Source organism: Herpailurus yagouaroundi, unplaced genomic scaffold (assembly GCF_014898765.1).
Source record: "Herpailurus yagouaroundi ecotype Mexico unplaced genomic scaffold, PumYag 29, whole genome shotgun sequence".
NCBI lineage: Eukaryota > Metazoa > Chordata > Mammalia > Carnivora > Felidae > Herpailurus > Herpailurus yagouaroundi.
Genome location: NW_024412377.1, coordinates 98,537,260 through 98,560,611, shown reverse-complemented (window position 1 = coordinate 98,560,611; position 23,352 = coordinate 98,537,260). Strand labels below are relative to the sequence as shown.

Here is a 23,352-nt window from a genome sequence, read left to right as displayed (position 1 = left end):
AGTAATTTCTAGTGAACGATTTAGTATTCAGCTAGCCAGGCATGGTCACAGTCATGAGACTAACTTCCCTACTTTGGTTTTATTTAGAAACTACATTTTCAGGAATGAGGTTTTTTTAATTTGGAATTTAATCTTTTTAAAAAAAATTTTTAGTGTTTATTTTTTGAGAGAGACAGCATGAGCAGCGGAGGGGCAAAGAGAGGAGACACAGAATCCAAAGCAGGCTCCAGGCTCTGAGCCCTCAGCACTGAGCCCAACGTAGGGCTCGAACTCACGAACCATGAGATCTTGACCTGAGCCGAAGTTGGACACTCAACCCCACTGAGGCACCCAGGCACCCCAGTCTTGAATAATCTTAAATCTTTATTCAGTTAGATTTAATTTATTATGTGGTAAAGGCTAGGAATGTATATGATTATTAAGTCCCTGAAGAGGCTAAAAAGGAATGTTTTGTGAGTCACCACTGTTAGTTTTTCAGGGTTTGAAAGATGCCATATGATCCTAACAATGTCATTTAAAGTACCACTACTTATAGGTGTCTTTACAAATACTGAAACTCCTATCCACGGCCAGGAAAATTATTAAGGCAGAATCCGCAAGACAAGGCTGTATGGTTAAGGTGTTTAGATCAACTTCATAATAATTCTGCTTTTGTCTTGAGCTGTATAAATATAATTCAAGTTTAGTTGATGATTTAACTTTTTTAATTGAATCAGAATTTTTAGGACTCTAAAATAGTTAAAAAGCTGATCCAGAAAAAAAGTGAAAACAGACAAGAGAACAATATTATAACCTGATCCCATGTATGCCTAGAAAGAAGGTATATTTGCAAATGACCAGATGTAATTAATACCACTAGCCAGTACAAACTACATACTTCCTGTGTAGCAGGCACTGTGTTAAGTGCTTTGCATGGATTAACTCATTTATGTCACACAGCAACTTAAGAATGAGATGCTGTAACCATCCCCACTTCATAGATGGAGATGTCGAAATACAGAGAAGTTAACACTGCCAGGGTTATACAGCTAGTAGATGATGGCATTCTGGAGACTTGAATTTTGGCAAGTTACTCTGGAACTGGTTTTATTATCTACTGCTCTCTCTTGTGCCTTTTTTGGTGTTAATAGACAATTTTTTTTTCATATTATATTTATTTTGAGACAGAGATTGAGAGTGGAGGAGGAGCAGGAGGAGAGGTTAGAGAGACAGAATCCCAAGCAGGCTCCACACTGTCAGTGCAGAGCCTGATGTGGGGCTCACACTCATGACCTGCAAGATCATGACCTGAGCCGAAATCAAGAGTTGGACACCTAGAACTGACTGAGCCCCCAGGCCCACCATTAATAGACACTTCTTCAAAGAGCGTTATTGCACCTTTTTCTTCTTTCTTGGAATATGAACACTTACTGATGTATAAGAAATGTATTCTTCCTGCTGGAACCTGCGTGTGTGCCTCCTGTCTTGGCACAGTGGGGAACAATTCTGTGTTGTGATTAATTTTTTTTCCTTGCTACTGGGTTACTCCCACAAGAAGCCAATGCCCTGAAAATGCATGTTTCTGAAGGTAATTCTATTGCCCTGACATTTTTATCTCTTTGTCCTCACTCCATACTTCAATATTTCATTAATGTGACAGCACATTTTGAGGGTTAAAGTCAGCAAAGACTTGTGCAGAATTGAAGTGCTTTATTCCCCTTAGAAAATAGGGACAAAAGTGAGTTGTGGAAATAGTTGGGATTATAAACCTGCCTTTTCTTCCCTTCCTTCCTGGGATTTTCACTATGCCTCATTTGATGAAATCACATCCTAAGGAGAACCTAGAAGACCATCTGGTGGACTGACCTTTCAGAGGGGCCTAAAATTAGTCCATAGTAGTTTCTCAAATAAATTCAAGTTTCTTTGTATTTCACTGGTATTTTACTTCTGCAAATATCTCTGTAACAGCCTTCCTGACCCAGTTACATTTACTGTCCTTCAGGTTGAAATGAACCCCCCCCCCCAAATTTCACCCAAGTTTTAATACTTATTTTTAAAAAAGATATTTTATTAATGGAACTAAAGAACTCTTGATAAAAAGCCTATTACCATTACATAACAGCCGTAAGAAAAGAGTATCATTTTGCAATTAATATGATTGATAATTCTGTGTTGTTGATGAGTTGAAGAGAAAGTGGTTTGCTGTTTCTTGAAAGTATTTTATAGTGCTTAAAAAGGAACCTTGTTTTCATTGGCTAATGAGGGGGAAATGTGTCTAAACTGCACCTGTAAATAAGCTGAAAACTCACCTTCCATTATTAACTTGCAATCCTTAGAGTCTCATTCATTTAGATACAAGAACAGGAGGAAAGAGTCCATTGATGTGAAATCGATATCATCTCGAGGCAGTGATGGTAAGAAGTTTTTCAGATTTCTTGGCCTTTTTAAAGTATAGAAGATGACAGAGGAATATACTCAAGAATTTGTCAGCATATAAACAAAACCCCAAGCAGCAGAGTTTTGATGCAGCTTGCTTTTTTACTCCGTAAACTGAAAAATTTTTAGCACTTCTTACTTTTTTACTTTTTATAGTGTCTTCTCTTTGAAATGACTCCACACTTGTTCCATGATGGCCTAAATTGTGTTGAGCCATATAACCACCAGAGCAGCTCAGAGTTTTAATAGCCAGGTTATTTTTTTAATATAATAGCTAGATCATTCTTAAGTGGGAGTGGGAGAAAAGGAACTGCAGAGTCCTGACTTCCCAACTTCAGCACTTCCCAGTTTTCAGTGTACCTGTTACACACCCTTACCCTTAATAAAATGTCATAGAAATACTGTGGGACATAATTTAGCACAACAGTTCTGCTCTGCTAAACATAATTTAACCAAAACATTATTTGAGTTCAAGCACGCCTTAAAGAGGAATCATTTGGATTTGCAGGGAGGGGGGAAAGTCCAAGATGACTTTGACATTTCATTCCTAGGTACCTGGGAAAATATGAGTAATATTTTCAGAAATAGGAGTCTCCATGTATGGCCATGTGGGGGGTTGAGGAGAAAATGATTATTTTTATTTTAATGAAGATGCCAAGGAAGCTAAAATACAAGACTAGTACTGCGGGCTAGCAGTGTGGATTTGGGAGCCGTAGGGGTGATAGATGATGCTTTGAGCAGAGGAACATCTGTAAGGGGTGTGTGGGGTGGGGAGGGAGAGAGGGAGGTGGGGAAGAGAGAGAGAAGAGAAAAGAAAAGGTCTAGGTTCTAGATTTGAAGGCATTCTTTCAGTTAGAGGAGAGGCAGGAGAAATAGGGCCAAGGAAGAGCACAAGAGAACTGGGGGTGAGCCACGAACAAGAGGGTAGCAAGAGAAGGGAGATGGCCAGCAGTATTATATGCTGCAGAGATCAGTGAGCTTAAGCACCGAGAACAGATCAGTGGATTTCACTCATCCATTCTAGGGGCATGAGGAGGGGTGGTGAGTGACTGTGATAGAAAGGAGAGAAGTAGGATGGTAACTTAAGGGAATAAACTGGAAGGGCAAGTGAAGGACTTTTCAATCCTATGGGTCACAATGGGAAACCTGATGATGAGGGAAGTGGATAAACTAGGAAGGACTGAAGACTTTAGAGACAAGATGAATAATTCATAGAGGAAAGAGGATAAATCATAGGGCATGCAAAGGATAGGGGCCAAAAATGTAAAACAAGATTAACTGAAATATTTTCAGATGTAAATAGAACATTTTAGATGGACAGGATAATGGATGAGAGAATTTGAACTAGATTAGCTCAGTTTTCAGTGTAAAGTTTGAGAGGGGACCATCATCTCTCCAGAACATGGAGAAGTAGAGGTTGTAAGTACAGAAGAAGGCTGTAATGATGGCTGAGAAGCAGGTAAGCTTTCTTGATATTCGCTAGATTAAGTTATCCTATTTGTAACATGAGGATTTTATCCCTCCTTCCTGCCTCACAGGCAATGGTAGGATGAGCTGATGGGATCAGAGCTCTTACTGATTTATTTATTTTTAGGTTTATAATTATTTTTTTAAATTTTTATATTTTATTTAAATCCCAGTTAGTTAACATATAGTGATGATGATTTCAGGAGTAAAATTTAGTGATTCATCACTTAAATATAACAGGGCTTTTAGGGTAGTTTCTCCCTTTGGAATTTTTACCTACATGTAAGCATTACCTGTTCAAAACAAATAAACAAACAAAAAACAATGGAAAAGATGGCTGAGTAGCAGGAACCTTACCTTATCCCATGGATACAGCTAGATAAAATCCACATCAGTATAAATAACTCAGAAAATAACATGAAGACTGGCAAAACAAACTTCACAGCTAAATGTAGAGAAGAGGCCACAGAGTGGAGACTAGAAAGAATAGAAACATGTTTGGGAGCTAACAGACCCATGGGAGGGAGGGATGGCAGACTTGGAGAGAGGAGAGAAATAGAGCCTCATGCCAGGCACCCCAGGCACAGGGAATCCCCATAACATTTGGCTTTGAAAGCGAGACGGGGGAAATTTCATGAACTCTTACAATTAGCAGGCTTAACATCTGAACTTTACAAATCAGTCGGCTCTGAGAGAGCTGGAAGGATGAGAGGAAACGGAAACTCTGCCCTTATAGAAATAGAACAACAGACAGCCCCTCAGAAATACAGCATAGAAACCACATCTTGAATAATGCCTGGAGTCTACCGGAGGGAGGGTTGTTTAGTAACCGCAGAGAGTGTGCTGGAGGGGCAGGGATTGACCATTGGAAGACTTCTCCAGAAGCAAAAGAGCTGGAAAGCCACCATTTTCCTCTCCCACCCCCACAGCCTAGATACATGGATACCTGCTGGAACCACCTTAGTGCTCACATTCAATACATAACTTGTTAACAGTGCATCCCACGCTTGAGTTTTCTTGCAAACTCACCCTCTCCAGCCAGGCTCCGCCTCTAGGTCTCTTCACACAGCAGACCCACACAAACCCTGCTAACACAGTGTGACCCCCCCCTCATGCTTTCCTCTGGACCTGCTCCCTCCCAATAGACCCTTGGCCAGAGCACATCCAAAGCAGTGCCACAAGTATGTCATGTGCAAGCAGCCCCAGTAGGACCAGCACCCTCCAAAGTGACTCCTGACCTGGGTAGAGGTGAAGATAACCACACCCACCAGTCCAAGTACAGCCAGGCACATTGCTAGGGGCAGAGATCTGGTCCAACTGCAGGCCTTGCCTGCCAACAAAAGCTTCACAAGGGACAATACAGGGAAAGTGCCCTGAAATTCACTGATACTGCTTCTCTGGAAAATGCATGGACTGACCCAACCCCGAGGTGGTCCCAGACTGGCCTACTAACAACACAGGGACCAAACAAACCCTGACCACAACAGGAAAAGAGAGCCATTGCAGTTGACTTGGCCAAAGGAAAAAGCAGTTCAATCATAACAGCAGGGTGCACACAACAAATAGGAGACATTCCTCAAGTGCCAGGTTCTGGTGAACAGAGGACAGTGCACTGCAGGGCACTACAGTACCTCTTCTTCACAAGACTACTACTTTCAAGAGCAGGAGTTGTAGGTGACTTCCATAACACACAGAAACAGAGAGTTAGACAAGATGAGAGACAGGGAAATATGTCCCAAATGAACGAACAGGATAAAATCACAGCACCAGATTTAAGCAAAACAGAGAAAAGAAATATTACTGATAGGGAATTTACAGTAATGATCATAAAGATATCCACTGGACTTGAGACAGGAGTGGAAGATCTCAGTGAGACTCTTAACAAAAAGAAACCATAAAACTGCAGATGAGGAACTCAGTAACTGGAATTCAAAATACACAAGGTGGAATAAATAGTAGACTAGAGGAAGCAGAAGAACCAGAGATTTGGAGAACAGAGTAATGGAAAGCAACCAAGCTGAATAGGAGAGAAAAATAATAATTAAAAATGAAAATAAGACTTGGGGAATTATCAAGAACAATAACATTCACATTATAGGGATCCCAGAAAGAGAAGAGAGAGAAGGAAGCAGAAAATGATTCTGAAACAATAATAGCTGAAGACTTCCTGAAGTAGGGTCAGGGAACAGAAATCCAGGTTCAAGAGGCACAGACAGCACCTAACAAAATCAACCCGAGGAGGTTGACACCAAGATGGATAGTAAATTGTAAATATTTATGCATCCAACATGGGAACACCCAAATACCATAACGCAGTTAATAACAAACCTGAAGGAACTAAACGATAGTAATACAATACTAGGGGACTGTAGCATGCCACTTACATCAGTGGACAGATCATCCAAACAGAAAATCTACAAGGAAACAATGGCTTTGGATGACACACTGGACCAGATTAATCTAGAGATGTTTTCAGAACATTCCATCCAAAACTAGCAGAATACACATTCTTTTCAAGTGTAGATGGATCATCTCCAGAATAGATCATAAATTAAGCCACGAAACAAATCTCAACAGATTCAAGAAGATCAGAGTCATACTATGCATCTTTTCCAACCACAACACCATGAAACTGGAAATCAACCACATGAAAAAAGCTGGAAAGAACACAAATACACAAGGTTAAATAACATGCTACTAAACAATGAATAGGTCCATTAAGAAATTGAAGAGTAAGTAAAAAAATGCATGGAGGCAAATGAAATTGAAAACACAATAGTCCAAAATCTTTAGGGTACACCAAAAGCAGTTTTAAGAAGGAAGTTATAGCAATACAGGCCTACCTCAACAAACAAACAAAAATCTCAAACAACCTAACCTTACACCTGAAGAGCTAGAAAAAAGAACAAATCAAACCCAAAACCAGTAGAAGGAAGCAAATAATAGAGCAGAAATAAATGAAATGAAAACAAAACAAAAACAATGATACTGGGAGATGGCTCTTTGAGATCAACAAAATTGGCAAACCTCTAGGCAGACTCATAAAATTAAAAAAAAGAATCAGAAATGAAAGAGGAGAAATAACAACCAACACAAGAGAAATACAATAGGAATAGACTCAAAATTATATGCTGCCAAACTGGACAGCCTAGAAGAAATGAATTTCTAGAAACACAGAACCTTCCAAAACCAAATCAGAAGGACATAGAAAATTTGAACAGGACAGTTACCAGCAAGGAAATTGAATCAGTAATCAAAAACTCCCACCAAATGTCCAAGACCAGACAGCTTCACAGTTGAATCCTACCAAATATTTAAAGAAGAATTAATACCTTTTCTTCTCAAACTATTCCAGAAAAATCAAAGAGGGAGGAGAGCTTCCAGATTCATTCTATGAGGTCAGCATTACCCCGATATCAAAATCATATACATACAACACAAAGAAATAAAAGGCATCCAAATTGGCCAGGAGGAGGTCAAACTTTCACTCTTGGCAGATGACATGATACTCTATAAGGAAAACCCAAAAGATTCCACCAAAAAACTGCTAGAATTGATTCATGAATTCAGCAAAGTTGCAGGATATAAAATCATTGCACAGAAATTGGTTGCATTCTTATACACCTACAATGAAGTGACAGAAAGATAAATCAAGGAATCGATCCCACTTACAGTCTCACAAAAAAAACATAAAATACCTAAGAATAAATCTAACCAAAGAGGTGAAAAATGTATGCACTGAAAACTAGAGAAAGCTTATGAAAGAAATTGAAGATACAAAAAAATGGAAAAAGATTCCATGCTCCTGGATAGGAAGAACAAATATTGTTAAAATGTCAATACTACCCAAAGCAATCTACATATTCAATGCAATGCCTATCAAAATAACACCAGCATTCTTCACAGAGCTAGAACAAACAATCCTAAAATTGGTATGGAACCAGAAAAAAACCCAAATAGCCAAAGCGATCTTGAAAAAGAAAAAGCAGGAGGCGTCACAATCCCAGACTTCAAACTATACTACAAAGCTGTAATCATCAAGACAGTATGATATTGGTACAAAAACAGACACTCGGATCCATGGAACAGAATAGAGAACCCAGAAATGGACCCACAAACGTGTGGCCAACTCACCTTTGACAAAGCAGGAAAGAATATCCAATGGAATAAAGATGGTCTCTTCAGCAAGTGGTGCTTGGAAAACTGGACAGCGACATGCAAAAGAATGAACCTGGACCACTTTCTTACACCAAACACAAAAGTAAACTCAAAATGGATGAAAGACCCCAACGTAAGACAGGAAGCCATCAAAATCCTCGAGGAGAAAACAGGCAAAAACCTCTCTGATCTTGGCCACAGCAACTTCTTATTCAACACGTCTCTGGAGGCAACAGAAACAAAAGCAAAAATGAACTATTGGGACCTCATCAAAATAAAAAGCTTCTGCACAGTGAAGGAAACAATCAGCAAAAGTAAAAGGCAACCGACAGAATGGGAGAAGATATTTGCAAATGACGTATCAGATAAAGGGTTAGTATCCAAAATCTATAAAGAACTTGTCAAACTCAACACCCAAAAAACAAATAATCCAGTGAAGAAATGGGCAAAAGACATGAATAGACACTTCTCCAAAGAAGACATCCAGGTGGCCAACTGACACATGAAAAAATGCTCAACATCACTCATCATCAGGGAAATACAACCAACTGAGGGTTACTGGAGGGGCTGTGGGGGGGGGGATGGGCTAAATGGGTAAGAGACACTAAGGAATCTACTCCTGAAATCATTGTTGCACTATATGCTAATTTGGATGTAAATTTTAAATAATATTTTAAAAAATCATATACAGGCACTACAAAAAAAGGGAACTACAGGCCTATGTGTCTAATGAACTTAAATGCAAAAATCCACAACAAATTGTTAATAAACCGAATCTAACAATACATTAAAAAACCATTGACCACAATCATGTGAGACTTATTACTGGGATACAAGGGAGGTTCAGAATTTGCAAGTCAGTCAATGTGATACATCAAGAAGAGAAAGGATAAAAATCATATCGTTTCGATACATGTAGAAAATGCATTTGACAAAGCCTAAACTCCATTTATACTAACCCTCCACAAAGTTTAGAGGGAACATAACGTAATAAAGCCCATATAAAAACCCCACAGGTAACATAATGCAAAAAAATTAAGAGTTTTTCCTCTAAAATCAGGAATGAGACAAGGATGTCCACTCTCATCACTTTGATTCAACACAGTACTGGAAGTACTAGCCACAGCAATAAAACAAGAAAAAGGAATAAAAGGTATCCAAATTGGTAAGGAAGAATAAAACTTCTACTATTTGCAGATGGCATGATACTGTATATAAAAAATCCCAAAGACTCCACCCCAAAACTACTAGAACTGATAAATGAATTCTTTAAAATCACAAGATACAAAATCAATGTACAGAAATCTTTTGCCTTTCTCTACACTACTAATGTAGTAGCAGAAAGAGAAATTAGGAAAACAATTCCATTTACAATTGCACCAAAAATACAAAGTACCTAGAATGAACTTAACCAAGGAGGCGAAAGATTTGTACTATGAAACTAAAACACTGATGAAAGAAATTAAAGATGACACAAATGAATGGAAAGATATTCCATGCTCATGGATTGGGAGAACAAATACTGTTAAAAGGTCTATACTACCCAAAGTAATATACAGATTTAATACAATCCCTGTCACAATACCAGCCACATTTTTCACAGGACTAGACTAAATTATCCTAAAGTTTGTATGGAACTACAAAAGACCCCGAATGGCCAAAGCAGTCTTGAAAAAGAAAAAAGTAGAAATATCACAATCCCAGATTTCAGGATATAATACAAAGCTGTAATAATCAAGACAGTATAGTAATGGCACAAAATAGATACATAGATCAGTGGTAGAGAATAGAGCCCAGGAATAAACCCACAATGATATGGCCCGTTAATCTTTGACAAAGGAGGGAAGAATATGCAATGGGGAAACATAATCTCTTTAACGAACAGTGTTGAGGGAACTGGAAAGCTGCCTGCAAAAGAATGAAACTGGACCACTTTCTTACACCATTCCCACAAATACATTCAAAACGGATTAAACACCTAAATGTGAGACATGAACCATAAAAATCCTGGAAGAGAGCAGAGGCAGTAATTTCTCTGACATTGGCTGTAGCAACATTTTTCTAGATATGTCTCCTGAGACAAGGGAAACAAAAACAAACTGTTGGGACTACACCAACATAAAAAGCTTTCACAAAGTAAAAAATAAGAAAACTAAAAAACAAGTGAATGGGAAAATATATTTGCAAATACACATAGCCAATAAAGGGTTGTATCCAAAATATATAAAGAATTTACACAACTCAACAACAAAAACAATCAGATTGAAAATAGGCAGAAGACATGAAGACATTTTTCCAAAGAACACATACAGATGGCCAAAAGATATTCAACAGTCCTCATCATCAGGGAAAAGCAGAACAAAACCACAGTGAGATATCACCTGCCACCTGTCAGAATGGGTAAAATCAAAAATACAAGAAATAACAAGCATTGGTGAGGATGTGGAGAAAGAAGAAGCCTTGTGCACTGTCAGTGGGAATGCAGATTGATAGAGCCATTGTGGAAGACAGTATGGAGGTTCCTCAAAGAATTACCATAAGATCCAGTAATTACACTACTGGGTATTTACCCATAGGGGGAAAAAAAACCACTAATTTGAAAAGATAGATGCACCTCTATGATTACTGCAGCATTATTTACAGTAGCCAAATTATGGAAGCAGCCCAAGTGTTTACAATCTATGAATGGATAAAGAAGATGTGATCTATAAATATATATCCTTATCCAGTCCCATGGCCAGAAGCTGGGAACTGAAAGTTAGGAACTGTCAAAGTTGGGCTTTGGTGATTTATAGTAAAGTGAGTAGGGTATATTAGGCTGTTGAGATGGGGCCTCAGGATCCCAATTAACCTTCTCTGAAATTTCCCTTATGGAACTAATACTCCTAAAGCCTTTCTTCCGTCATAGTTCCAGACCAAACCACACTTTCTAGACTTGGTCAAGTAGTGGCTGACCTCTCAACCTTTTAGGATTAAAAGATGCGTGAATCCTTTGCTTTGTGGAGGGCCCTGGGGATGCAGTCCGGTGAGAATCAGGTCCCCAGTCTGTGAAGGGCTCCTTTGCTATATTTAGCCAAGCTTAGCCACCAGAACCAGATACAACTTTATTTACTTCTCCCCAGCACCAAGCCTCCAGAATCGTCGCTATCCATCCATGGCAAGGATCCATTCCATGACCATCGAAGCTCCCATCACAAAGGTGAGTGACAGCTGCTGCCTCCACTCTGCAATCAGGGCTGCCCAGCGCTGGGCTCGTTTCTACAGACAGACGTGATAAATGACTTGTCACTGATAACACAGAGTTTACAGTCTGGTAGAGGAAGCAGATATTAAATAAACACGTAATTAATTTGTAGTTCTAAATTACACTGACTGTTAGTAAGGAAAACAATAGTGTTCTAAGAGAAAATCAGATTATGGCTCTATTTACCTTAGGTGAGGTGATCAGACAGAGTCTCTCTCTAGAGGAAATGATGCTTGAAGTAAGAACTGAAGCATGCAAGGCTGTTAGAAGACGAGGTGGGAGAAGAGAATTCTAGGCAGTAGGCACAGCAAGAGATGAAGCATAGAGGTGAGAGAAGGAGGATTGCAGTATTTGAAGACTTGAAAGAAAGTTCAGGTGGCTAGAGCTTGGAGGGCAGAGGGGAGAAGATGGTGACATGGAGCTGGAAGGAGGGGTTCGTATTTTAGTTTCTGTGCAGTGGAAGCCACTGAAGAGTTTCAAGTCGAGGAATGACATGATCCAGTTTGTTTATTAAAAGGAACACCCAGCTGCCATGCAGAGAATGGACTAGAGATGGCAAGAATGAAAGAGAAGAGGCCACTTAGGGGGCTTTTCCAGAATTACAGGCAAGAAATGGTGGTAACTGTACTACAGTCATAGCAGTGGAGTTAGAAATGAATAGATCAAGAAATATTCAGGGATAGAATCCATTTGGATGATGAATAACATTATCAGGGTGATAGAGAAAGCTGTTTGTCAGCTGGGGCCACCCAGGTTCTGAGTTTGAGCACAGGCAGATAGAAGTTGTTTTGTTGTTGTTTGGTTTTTGTTTGTTTTTCACTCTAGTGTAAAAACCAGAGAAGGAGCTGTTGTCTCACTTTTTTGGTCCACTTTTTTCCTTGCTTTGGGGAGAAGGGAGCAATATCATGAATTTAGTTTGGGACATGTGAGCAAGATATTCCAATAGATGGGTCACATGGGTAATTGAATTATACAAACTTGAAGGTCAAAAATGAGTTCCGGCAGGGATATAAATTTGAGAGCCCTTGGCATTGTAGGTCATATGTGTCCAAACTCATGGGAATAGCTGGGTTCTGGAAGGACTGTGGAGTGAAAGGCCCCGTACCCATCTCTGAGGAGCTCCAACCTGCAGGAGACAGCTAGAGAAGGATCAGCAAAGGAGCTGAAGAAAATGTGGTCTCTGAGGTGGGAGAACAACCTGGAGAGGTTGGGAGGAAAGGCATGTTGCAGTAAGAATGGAGTGGTTCCGTGAAAACCCTGCTCATTTTGAACAACAAAATGTGTCACTCTCTGATTTCTTTTGGGTTGCAAGCATGTGTTTGACTTTTGGGAATTAGAATTCTTATATTCTCAAATTTGTTCTTTCTCTCTTTATTTCCTTAGGTTATAAATATAATCAATGCAGCCCAAGAAAACAGCCCCGTGACAGTAGCAGAAGCCTTGGATAGAGTTTTGGAAATTTTACGGACCACGGAACTGTATTCCCCTCAGCTTGGAACCAAAGATGAAGATCCTCACACCAGTGATCTTGTTGGAGGCCTGATGACCGTGAGTGATGAGGGAAAACCGGAAATGCAGGGAGACAACATTAAATGCCCTTTAGAGCACATATAATATGTAACATTTAAACTTGCATATAGTTGCAGAAACATCTGCTGTGGGGGCTAACATCAGTGTAATCAAAAGCATCCGTGTCAAAATTTCTGGATTATATGTGTGGTATAATTCAAATATTTCTTGAATTTACCTTTCCATGAAGCTAACTGATTATAGCAATGGGGGACAGTCCTTCAAAATCCTCATTACAATAAGGAGTAAAGAAGCAGTTGATTGAAAGCTAAATATGCACCACGGGACCCTTGTTTACCTCTCTCCCTTGACCTGGTGCAGTATTGGATTGAGGGTTATGGGTAGGTTTCCTTGGACTACAGGCTTTCTATGTAATGAAAAGGTTTGTACTTAGATTATAGCACTAGTTCCCAAAATCTCAGCTCTAGAATCCTCTCTTTAAATAAAAAGTTAGATAGAAGTTCCCTTTATAATCCAATAAAAGCAGAGCAGAGCTGTTCTGGCTCCATAGGGGAGGGAGAAGGAAGCACCCCCTCCCAGCACACCAATACCACCACCATTTGTCACCACCAAGAGTAGCTGATTTCTAAGGACTCGTGTGTTCTAGTGTTTGGCTGTAATCACCATCTATCAGCAAGTGAAGAAAAAGAAGAAGATTCAAATTACTCATTTGTAGTTCTTATCAGAGGGTGAAGCTCAAAGAATTCTTGGGGTGAAACAGACTCCAGGGGCATCTGAGAGTTTGACTTTGAAGGTTTGTGTCTAGCCCTGTCACCAAATGCTGAGCGTTGACTGGCTTTCTAGTCCATTCTCCCTGTTCTTGCAAAAGGTCTTCGATGAGCCTGTAATTTGAGTGACTTCCTGTTCCTTTCCTTTCCCTGGGCTGGCCTTGGTCATCCCATCCCAGTGCAGCACAGGCTTCAGCTCTGGAGAGCGCTGGCAAGGGTCAGTCAGGAGGGCAGCCACAGCACCGCATCAGGAGGACTTCAGTTTCTGGAACCAAGTCATCTGCCTCTTCCCCCTGTGGCCATACCATCTTGTGGTTCCTCTCTGGGTCCTGCTGTGAGGAACTAGTGTAGGATTCCACTTTTATTTAGTTTTAGAGAAGAGGAAAAAGAAAGGCAAAGAAGAAGCAGGGGAGTGCCCTGTGATACCTACCTTAGAGGCGGGATGGTTGTAGCCATTGTCACCTACCTATTTATAGAGTTTTAAAAGTTCAGCTCTTGGCCTAAAGGTCCCAAGGTGTGACTTCAGGGGAGCCCTTCATTAATACTTTAAAACTTAGCACACACTTTCTACGGAGACAAATAAGCAATTATAAATGATTTTTAAGCAAAGATCTAAATAATTAGGTACTCAAGGGTAGAAAGTGGAGGGAAGGGGAACTGACATGCAAGAACATCACCAGCCTAGTAAATGGCAGATCGTTAGGACTCTTTCCACTCCCTTAGGTTGCCCTTCCAAAGATCTCAAATCCAGAAAGTTTTCTTTTAAAGGCCAACTGCAATGTTCACGTTGCAAAGCAGAAAACACAGTTGGAAAAAAAAAAAATTTAGATACTAATCAAAAATTAGCCCAACCTTTTTAAAGCTTTACATTAAATCATCCCCAAAATGTGGCCCATGGCTTTGGGTCCCCAGTTTGTAAATCTGAGGACACAAGAATAACATAGTACCTAGAAGGGTAAGTGGGGTCTCTTCAAAATAACCTGCATCCAAAAGCAAGATCCCTTCCGTGAGTTCACTAATGTGGCTTCAGGAAGCCAGAAGACAAGGATGGTGTGAGAAAGGCAACGAAGGCAGCTCAGAGGTCAGGCGTGAAACCTGGATGAAGTCCTATCCATTTTACTCTCAATTCTCCATCTCCTGGGGCTAATAGCTATGGAAGGGGGAGTGTCCTCTGTCTTCTGGATACTGTTCATTTTGAGCCTCATCTTTGGCTAATGGAAGAAATGAGAGAATAATGATAACCGCGTGCAAAGTATGCTTCTAATAGTAGCTTTCTTTATTCCAGGATGGCTTGAGAAGGTTGTCAGGAAACGAGTATGTGTTCACTAAGAGTAAGTTGTCATCTGTCCACTTGTTACTGATAACCTGTCTCCAGCCTGTGCCTTCTCCAGTGTTGTGATTTTTGTTTGGGGAGGGCCTTGGTGTGGCTTGCTGTTGGTCTCATTGGAGTTAACCATCCCTGTAGTCTGCACTTGAAACCAGGTCTCCTAATTAAAATTACTTCTGTGAGCACTGTCAGAATAGGAATTGCAACTCTGTGTACATTCAAACAGACAGCTAAATGGAATTACTTTTTTATTTTTATTTTTTGTTGGGGGAAGTTTCAAGAGAAGAACCCTAAAGTGAAAATCTTAACCCTTGCAAGTTCAAGACTTCTTTCTAGTAGCAACCATGAAGATGCTAACAAATGTTTGGGGGCACTTAAGATTCCACAATTAACCAGCCTCCTCAACCCCGTCTGTTTGCTCAGATGTGCACCAGAGTCACAGTCACCTTGCGATGCCAATAACCATCAACGATGTCCCCCCTTGTATCGCTCAATTACTTGATAATGAGGAAAGTTGGGAGTTCAACATCTTTGAATTGGAAGCTGTTACACATAAAAGGTATGTGGCTTCTCTGGCTGCAGGTGGGGAAAGATTGATGGCCACGCTCAAGACTTTCACATCTGGAAACTTTGAGGGAGACGTGAGTTCTTGCCACAAGAAACTTCACAGGTTCTACTTTTCATGCCTTGCTGGGATGTCGTACAAGCAGAGACTGTGGCCCCTGAGTGAGCTCCTTTATGGAGACAGAGTGGGTAAGATGTGGGATTAGCCTGGTGATGACCCAGGATGAGGACTTACTGAGTGTCCTTTTCACATTTATCCAGGTCGTTCCTTTGTGCTAGTGAGCCGAGAGTTCCAAGCACTATTGGCCCCAAACTTGTTGAAGCTAGACCTTACAAAATCAATTTGAAAGCACTACAGACTTGACTTTTGTTCCATCCTGTAGGCAGGGAGAAGATGAAATAAGTCAGAAAGTCCTCTTCTATAGTAGGAGACAGCTCTTTCTTTCAGGGATGCTGGTCTATAGCATGTGAATGATTCTCACCTGTAAATCTAAGTAATATGAGTATAAATGGTAGGACTCTACGGACACCACTGTCCCTAGGCTCAGTAACTTTGTGAGGCGACACAGAGGAAATACAGAGGTTATATGGAAGTAGAGATGGAGAGGGATCTTTTTTGGTTGCTAGAGTCACTGAAGGCCGTCTGAGTTTAAGATAATCGAGAAGTCATTTGGATTGACCACCATGAGGCACCTAGTTGTAAAGAAGTGACTGATGAGGAGATGCTCTATCTCCTAATTTGGGGAGGGGATGTTTTTTAAGCTCTTGTTCATGCGGAGTAAACGTCACAAGAAAAATGCCTCTATTCCCCAGTGTCATCAAAGAAAGCAGTTTCTAGACCAGTGAACACAATGAATCAGGGTCTGTTTTCCTGTTTTCCAGGCCATTGGTTTACCTGGGCTTAAAGGTATTTTCCCGGTTTGGAGTCTGTGAATTTTTACACTGTTCTGAAACTACTCTTCGGGCCTGGCTCCAAGTGATTGAGGCCAACTACCACTCTTCCAATGCTTATCATAACTCCACCCATGCCGCCGATGTCCTGCACGCCACTGCCTTCTTCCTCGGAAAGGAAAGAGTAAAGGTAGCATTTCGGTATCATGATCTAGTTACCTGCTTAGATTGGAGGTCCAAGAGCTCAATCTTAATAAACATATAAGGCAAATAACTATTTATATATATACAAATTGCAACCAAATTAACTTGTCATGTTGGTGTTGTAAAGACATGGCCTTTGCTTCCAGCTCTCCCCTCTTGCAAAGGCCTAAAACAATAATTGATGCCACTGTAGACTCCCTTACATGCCTGGCGGATTCATGAACCTATTCTCCAAGTATTCACTGGGAGCCCGTTGTGATACTGAATTAGAGGACAGGACTTAGTTATTACAGCAAATGGCTACTAGGTCTAGAGGTTACATTTTAGGATCACAATTTGGCCATTGGTGAATGATAACCCAGACAGTTAGGAGCCATTCAGCATTCTACTAATATACATACATATATACGTGTGTGTTTTGTGTAGGTGTGAATGTGTACACCCTACATTCATGACTTGCATAATCATTCTGAAGGAGTTCCACGTCCCTTAATCTTACTTAGAAGCACCTGTACTGTTATGAATAGGTGCTGATTTATAGGACAGCCCTACGTACACCCCATGTACAGCTGGCAAGAGATCTCCATCTCTCCTCCTTCCCAACTACTATCACTTGCAGTGAAGCTTGTAATTCCTTTGCTACAGTTAAAACGGAAGCTTAGAATGTAGATGCCCCTGCGAGAAGTACTATATAGACACCGCAATTCCTATCAACCTCTAGCGGCCTGACGTTAGATCATTTCCTTAGTCTTAAGACCCTGGCTACTTAGAAGAGTGATAGCAGGACAGGTAGCAGGAGCTAGAAATGGAACCAAAATGGGGAAAGAGGAGGTTTCCTTCCCATTGTTGCCAAAAGCTAATGTTGGTATTCACTTTCATCATCAGCAAAGTAAAGAATGTGGTCCAAGAATGATGCTTTTGAAGACTTTTATCACCTCCTTTTCAAAAAGGTGACCTCAGGCTTTGTTGGGATAGCACGTTCCTTTGAAGAGCTAAGACACTTTGAGATTCCTACTCCAGGCTCATGTTCCTCCATTTTACACTGCATGAAACCTTAGACAGCTGAGGCTGTGCACTGCAAAGTTGAGGGCAGGACGTAAAGATGACCCTCACTTAAGCAGAACGACTCTATAAAAATACACATTAAATGCTTGATAAATCAGGGAACTCTTGGTCACTTTATCACCTCCCATACTCTCCCTCCCCCAGGAATTTTTCTTTAGATTGTGAGTTCTGCTAGCATATTCAAAATCTGATTGAATTTCTCAAGTAGCAATAGAAACAAGGCTAAGACTATAATTACTTCAAATTCAAAAGACATTTTCTGACAGTCTTGCCAGAGAATCAGGAAATTTAGAACTGCCAGGAACCTTGGAGAAGTAGGTGGAGGGGGCTCCTTATCTCAAAGGTTGAGTCAGCAGCCCCAGACCACTGGTTAGTCCACCGTGAGGCATTGTGAGCAGGATTTAATCCTGGGGACTCTTGTGCCAGACCTGCTGCCACTGATGAGGAGAGTCAGGGAAATGTGTTTTTACCGAATACCCATCCGTCACCCTCTTTTCTTTATGCTTAGACTAAAAATCTTGGTATCACTGTGACATAGCTCCACATCCCCACCCCAGCCAGCTGGATAACATGCCCAGAGCTGACCTTCCCCTTGAATTTGTCACAGATACTCTCTTCCCCCTACTCTTCCCGATTCCCAGGAACTACTGCAACTAGAGCGCTCAGGGTAGCCAGCACTCTGTTGTTATTCTCTGGGTGTAGGTGACCGTCGTAGGGAAGGAACTGTTGGAAAGGCTCATCTGAAATGGGGGCCAGTCTGGCCAGTTTGCCTCAGGGTGATCCAAATCTACTCCCATTGGTTAAAGAAGGCAAAAATGGTGCGGAACTCTCTGCATCTCCAAAGGTCTGAAATTTCTCCTCTTGTGGGTTTGGTGAGGAAGTTTTCTTCCGCAGACGGTCCCTCCCTCCCACAGGAAGGGCTTGCTTCTTCCATCTGCTGGGGGGGTGGGGAGGTAGGCCCAGCCTTCTTCTCCCGCCTCCCACCACAACTACCCCCAGGTTTAAATCAGTGTAGGCTGGAAGAAAAGACATGTCTCATCTAATGCCACTTGTGGGTCTGCTGCAGTTACTTGAGTCTCTTTTACTGAAAGAACTAAAAACAACTTGGCCCCAGGCTCCAGTCAAGGTGGAACATACTCCAGGACCACTAGCTGCAGGGCCCAAAGTGTGGGTTCCATGGGTCCTCCCTGCACAGGTGGAGTCAGAGGAGAGCCCCATCAGGGCAGCTTTGGGTCCTGACTGCACTTCCCTGACCAGAGGCAAAATGGGGCCAGCTTTTCTGCTTGCTCTGGGCATTATACAATCATCAGTGTCTGAAAAGAGCTGAAAGGAACAGCATCAAGTGCTGTCCCTGGTCAGGAAAGCTATACGTGTGGACTGGGGCCAAGCCAGGAATTGCCCCCCACCCCACGCCCACTCCTGCTCCAGGTGGTCAGGGTTGGAAAGGAAAATGGCTGTCTTCTGGTAGGGACAGCTTTCAAGAAACCTTTCAGGGCTAGCTTCAGACTCATTGCTCCCTTACCCATTAGGGTCTGAGAAGCAGTTGGCATTTTTACCTCCCACAGCCTGGGGGAACAACTCTGTAATGCCAGAAAATTATGCCTGCCCCTCTAGCCTCTTCTTGGGTACCACTTTTCCCCTCCTCACTACCCTTCAGCCACAGTGATGCTCTTTAAGTTTCCTGAATAAACCACTTCTTTGACCTCAGGAACACCATGTAGACTTTCTGCCTGGCATTCTCTCTCTCGTCATTTTTTGCCCGGCTAATTTCTGCTTCTCCTTCAGGCTTTTATGCTGATAAAATGAAAAAATGCAGTTTTCGGTTGCATTGGCCACATTTCAGGTGTCTGGTAGCTCCGTGTGACCAGGGTTTATATATGGACAGCACAGACATTGCCATCGTCACAGAGAGTTGAGCCAACAGCACTGCCCTAAACCAGATCAGGCCTTGGGGTTACTCTGTCAAAGCATCTGTACTTTTCTTCTTAGCACATTTCACAGTCAGTTACGTGTGTGTGTGTGTGTGTGTGTGTGTGTGTGTGTGTGATCACTTCTCGGCCTTTTGGCTAAGACCAAGTGTGTGTGTGTGTGTGTGTGTGTGTGTGTGTGTGTGTGTGTGATTTGTGCCTTCCCCAGGAAATTATCAATTCCATTAGTGCAGAGAGCATGCCAGTGTAGTTCATCATGGTAGTGCCAGCATTCTGAGTCACAGCTGGAACCCAGTAAGTGTATCATAAATGATTACTGAATGAATTCCTGAAGTACAGGATCTCTTATATAATAGTAGCCCATTTAATAACTTCTTCCTAAGGCTGTGATCTGAGAGAACATCCGTGTGCCCTTCTGCTCTGGTTTGTGTTCTTACATTACATACCAAGAGCTGTAGAAACAGGGTCTCCCTTTGTGCTTCTGCCACCTGCTCACCTAGAGCTGAATTTTGTTCTTAATTGCAAGAGCCCCTTTAGCCTCAGTTTTCATGGGAAAGTTCTTGTTCTTGTCCTTGATGCTCTTGTACTGCTTGGCTTTACCCCTTTTCACCTTTGTGTGAAGAGTTTGGTTGTATTTGTGCCATTACTGCCACTCTCTCAATCTCTGCCTAAGTAAGCAAACAAAATAAGTAATACTTGTGATCATAGGCCACTCTCTGCTCTTCACGTGTGGAAAAGAGTCAGCAATAAATACCACAGGGCAAACACTTGAAAAGTCCTGTTTGGCTTCTTCCTGCAAAGGACTTGAAGTGAACAGATCCTGGGAAAAGAATTTCGGTGTCTGTGATGATACATCTGTCACATACGACAACTCAGATTTCTGTTTCCTTCCACATAATCCACAGCAACACCAGGTGATGTGATATATCCTAGGCAGCCTCTCAACTTCCAGGAAGTCAGAGAAGGCTCATCAGACTAAGCGAACATTCTGATAATCCCAACTCCCCTGGCCCATCCCCTGAGAGACGTGTAGGATCCTGACATTCAGTGGATAACGTTCAGCCTTGCCTCCTCGTGACCCCAGGGAAGCCTCGATCAGCTGGACGAGGTGGCAGCGCTGATTGCCGCCACAGTCCACGATGTGGATCACCCGGGAAGGACCAACTCGTTCCTGTGCAACGCAGGCAGTGAACTCGCTGTGCTCTATAATGACACCGCTGTCCTGGAGAGTCACCACACCGCCCTGGCCTTCCAGCTCACGGTCAAGGACAGCAAATGCAACATTTTCAAGAACATTGACAGGTTTGTGCTTGGGCTCCTCTGCTCGGGTTTGTGAAACAGTAGTGGGACATTCAGTCTTACGTAACTTCTCCAAGTATTTAGCTTCTCTTAGGGCAGGGAAAGGGGGAAGTAACAATAGCTGGACCATTGTACCAGACGCTATAGTAATCACCTTGCCCTTATAAGCTTACTTGTACTTTCCAGACTGCTTTCATCTTTCTGAATTTCATTTGCTCTTCATTGAGTTCACAAACGTGTTTGACACACTGCGCAAAAACGCTTAAAACCCTGGTTGTCTAATAAGTACAGCAGATATTTTTATCCTCCCAGGGGACATCCTGCCTTTTGTGTAACTCCCGGAAAATGCATCTTTCCTTGGCTTTCCCCAGTTGAGTTTTTGCCACTTAAAATCCTAACTCACGAGGAGGTGGCGTGGTTTCACAGGTCCCGGCAGAGTCGTTAGAGCCCAGAGGGTTGGGCAGGTTTCCCCCTGGCTCTTGTACTCCTGTCTGGTGAAAGTTGGCCAGCTGTGAACCGAGAGGAGCACTTCCTCTTGGCTGCCACAGGCCTGCAGTCAGACGATGGCTGTTTGCCACACGGCACCAGCCAGGCTGGAGAGCGGACTTCTGGGGCAGGGCAGGCTACACAGAGCACAGGGCTCACCTGGGCCTTGGGGAACACTTGTCAACATGGACCTATCACTTTGATTTCCAGACATCTGCGAAAACATGGAGACCAGTTATTCTACCTTCAACTTAAACTTCATCAGGATCAAGGCTTAATTTTTAAAACTTTGACTGAAAGAATTTTATCCAAGAGCCAATTTTATTCAGCTCCCCGTTCTGGCTCCTGAAAGTTAGAAAAAGATGATAGGACCTGGAGAGTAATGTTTTGGCAGGTTTGTTGCCCCATGCGTTGTCACTTCTCTTTTAGAGAATGACTTTTTTTTCAAATTTTATATTTTATTTTTTAAAATTTACCTCCAGATTAGTTAACATATAGTGAAACAGTGATTTCAGGAATAGATTCCTTAATGCCCCTTACCCATTTAGCCCATCCTCCCTCCCACAACCCCTCCAGCAACTCTCAGTTTCTTCTCCATATTTATGAGTTAGTTACTTATTAGTGGGAAAACATTATTCCCCTACCATCATCTAAAGAAGTAATGACAGTTCTCTGTAATTCAAATCACTGTGTGCCGAATATAACGGGGACAGCTCATCAGGTTGCTGTGTCAGTCTTGTAGGGAAGGAACTTGGCATTTCCTTCTATCTTACTATTGATACGTTTCCAAGGGAAGGTAGAAGGAAACCACGTTGTAAAATAAGTGGCTACTATGTGCCAGTTACTACACACACACACACACACACACACACACACACACACACCCCATACAAGGAAGAGTCAGCTTCACTGGGGAAAATCGAATGGTGTCATCAAGTCCTGGCATAATGGAAAGAGGGGCAGGTAAAATTTTTTATGATCTGCACTCATTTCTTAACTCTGTGTCCCCAGCTGACTCGTATGGTGTGGGAAGTATGGTGAAATGGTAGCAGAACAGTTCTAATTCTGGACGTGATATGAACAAGGCCCTGTGTCTTCTGGTTATTTTAGGAACCATTATCGAACACTACGCCAGGCTATTATTGACATGGTTTTAGCAACAGAGATGACAAAACACTTTGAACATGTGAACAAATTTGTGAACAGCATCAATAAGCCCCTGGCAGCTGAGGTAAGCATTTCACCTATAATAAGATACATCAGCGTATTATTTCCATTAGAGCCGGCGCTGGCCGCAACGTACTTTCTCTTCATCCTGGACACAAGATGGTTGTTTGCCTGGAGGTGGTAAAGACGGGCTGAAAATTCTGGCCATAGTATCCACAGTAATTCTGCCTTCCTTAGAAAGAAAGGTCCCGAGATGAAGCCAGTGGTGACGGGAGGAGGAGATAGGCCCAAGAGTAAGATAGACAAGAACTGCAGACAGCAGAGCCTGGATAAATGGTGGGATTTTAGGGCACCCAAAGCCTTTTCTAATTCTGTGACATTGGAGACCTCAAAAGTGGATGTTTTAAAAAAGAGACAAACTAAGAAACAGACTCTTTAACTATAGAGGTCAAACTGGTGGTGACCAGAGGGGAGGTGTGTGTGGAGGGGGAGGGGGATGGGTGAAATAGGTGATAGGGATAAAAGAGGACACTTATCATCATGAGCACTTGAGCAATGTATACAATTGCTGAATCGCTACATCGTACACCTAAAACGAAACATAACACTGTATGTTAGCTCTACTGGAATTAGAAAACTTAATAAAAACAAAAGTAAAAACAGAAGCTGAAATTCAGTATTAGAAGAAAACACGGACGTTTTAAAGAACTGTATTCCTGATGATTTGCATTAAAACCACATCAGTACTTAAAGATTATGTACAAACTGTGAGTGCTAGTTGATAACAAAAGCAGATGTCATTTTTCCTTTTTTTTTTTTTTTTTTTTAAATTTTTTTTTT

The 23,352-nt window shown here is 41.7% G+C and overlaps 1 protein-coding gene across 6 annotated transcripts in view; it reads left to right on the top strand.

Moving 5' to 3' along the window:
* The window catches only part of PDE8B (phosphodiesterase 8B), a 270,623-nt gene that overhangs the window by 239,682 nt on the left and 7,589 nt on the right, over nt 1-23,352 (top strand). For all 6 annotated transcript variants that reach the window (XM_040450213.1, XM_040450253.1, XM_040450228.1 and 3 more), the window contains exons 12-19: nt 2,316-2,393; nt 11,163-11,239; nt 12,668-12,832; nt 14,867-14,912; nt 15,332-15,467; nt 16,355-16,553; nt 20,645-20,862; nt 22,456-22,576. In XM_040450213.1, coding sequence (XP_040306147.1) covers nt 2,316-2,393; nt 11,163-11,239; nt 12,668-12,832; nt 14,867-14,912; nt 15,332-15,467; nt 16,355-16,553; nt 20,645-20,862; nt 22,456-22,576 — 1,040 coding nt within the window. The remainder of the gene's footprint in view (nt 1-2,315; nt 2,394-11,162; nt 11,240-12,667; nt 12,833-14,866; nt 14,913-15,331; nt 15,468-16,354; nt 16,554-20,644; nt 20,863-22,455; nt 22,577-23,352) is intronic.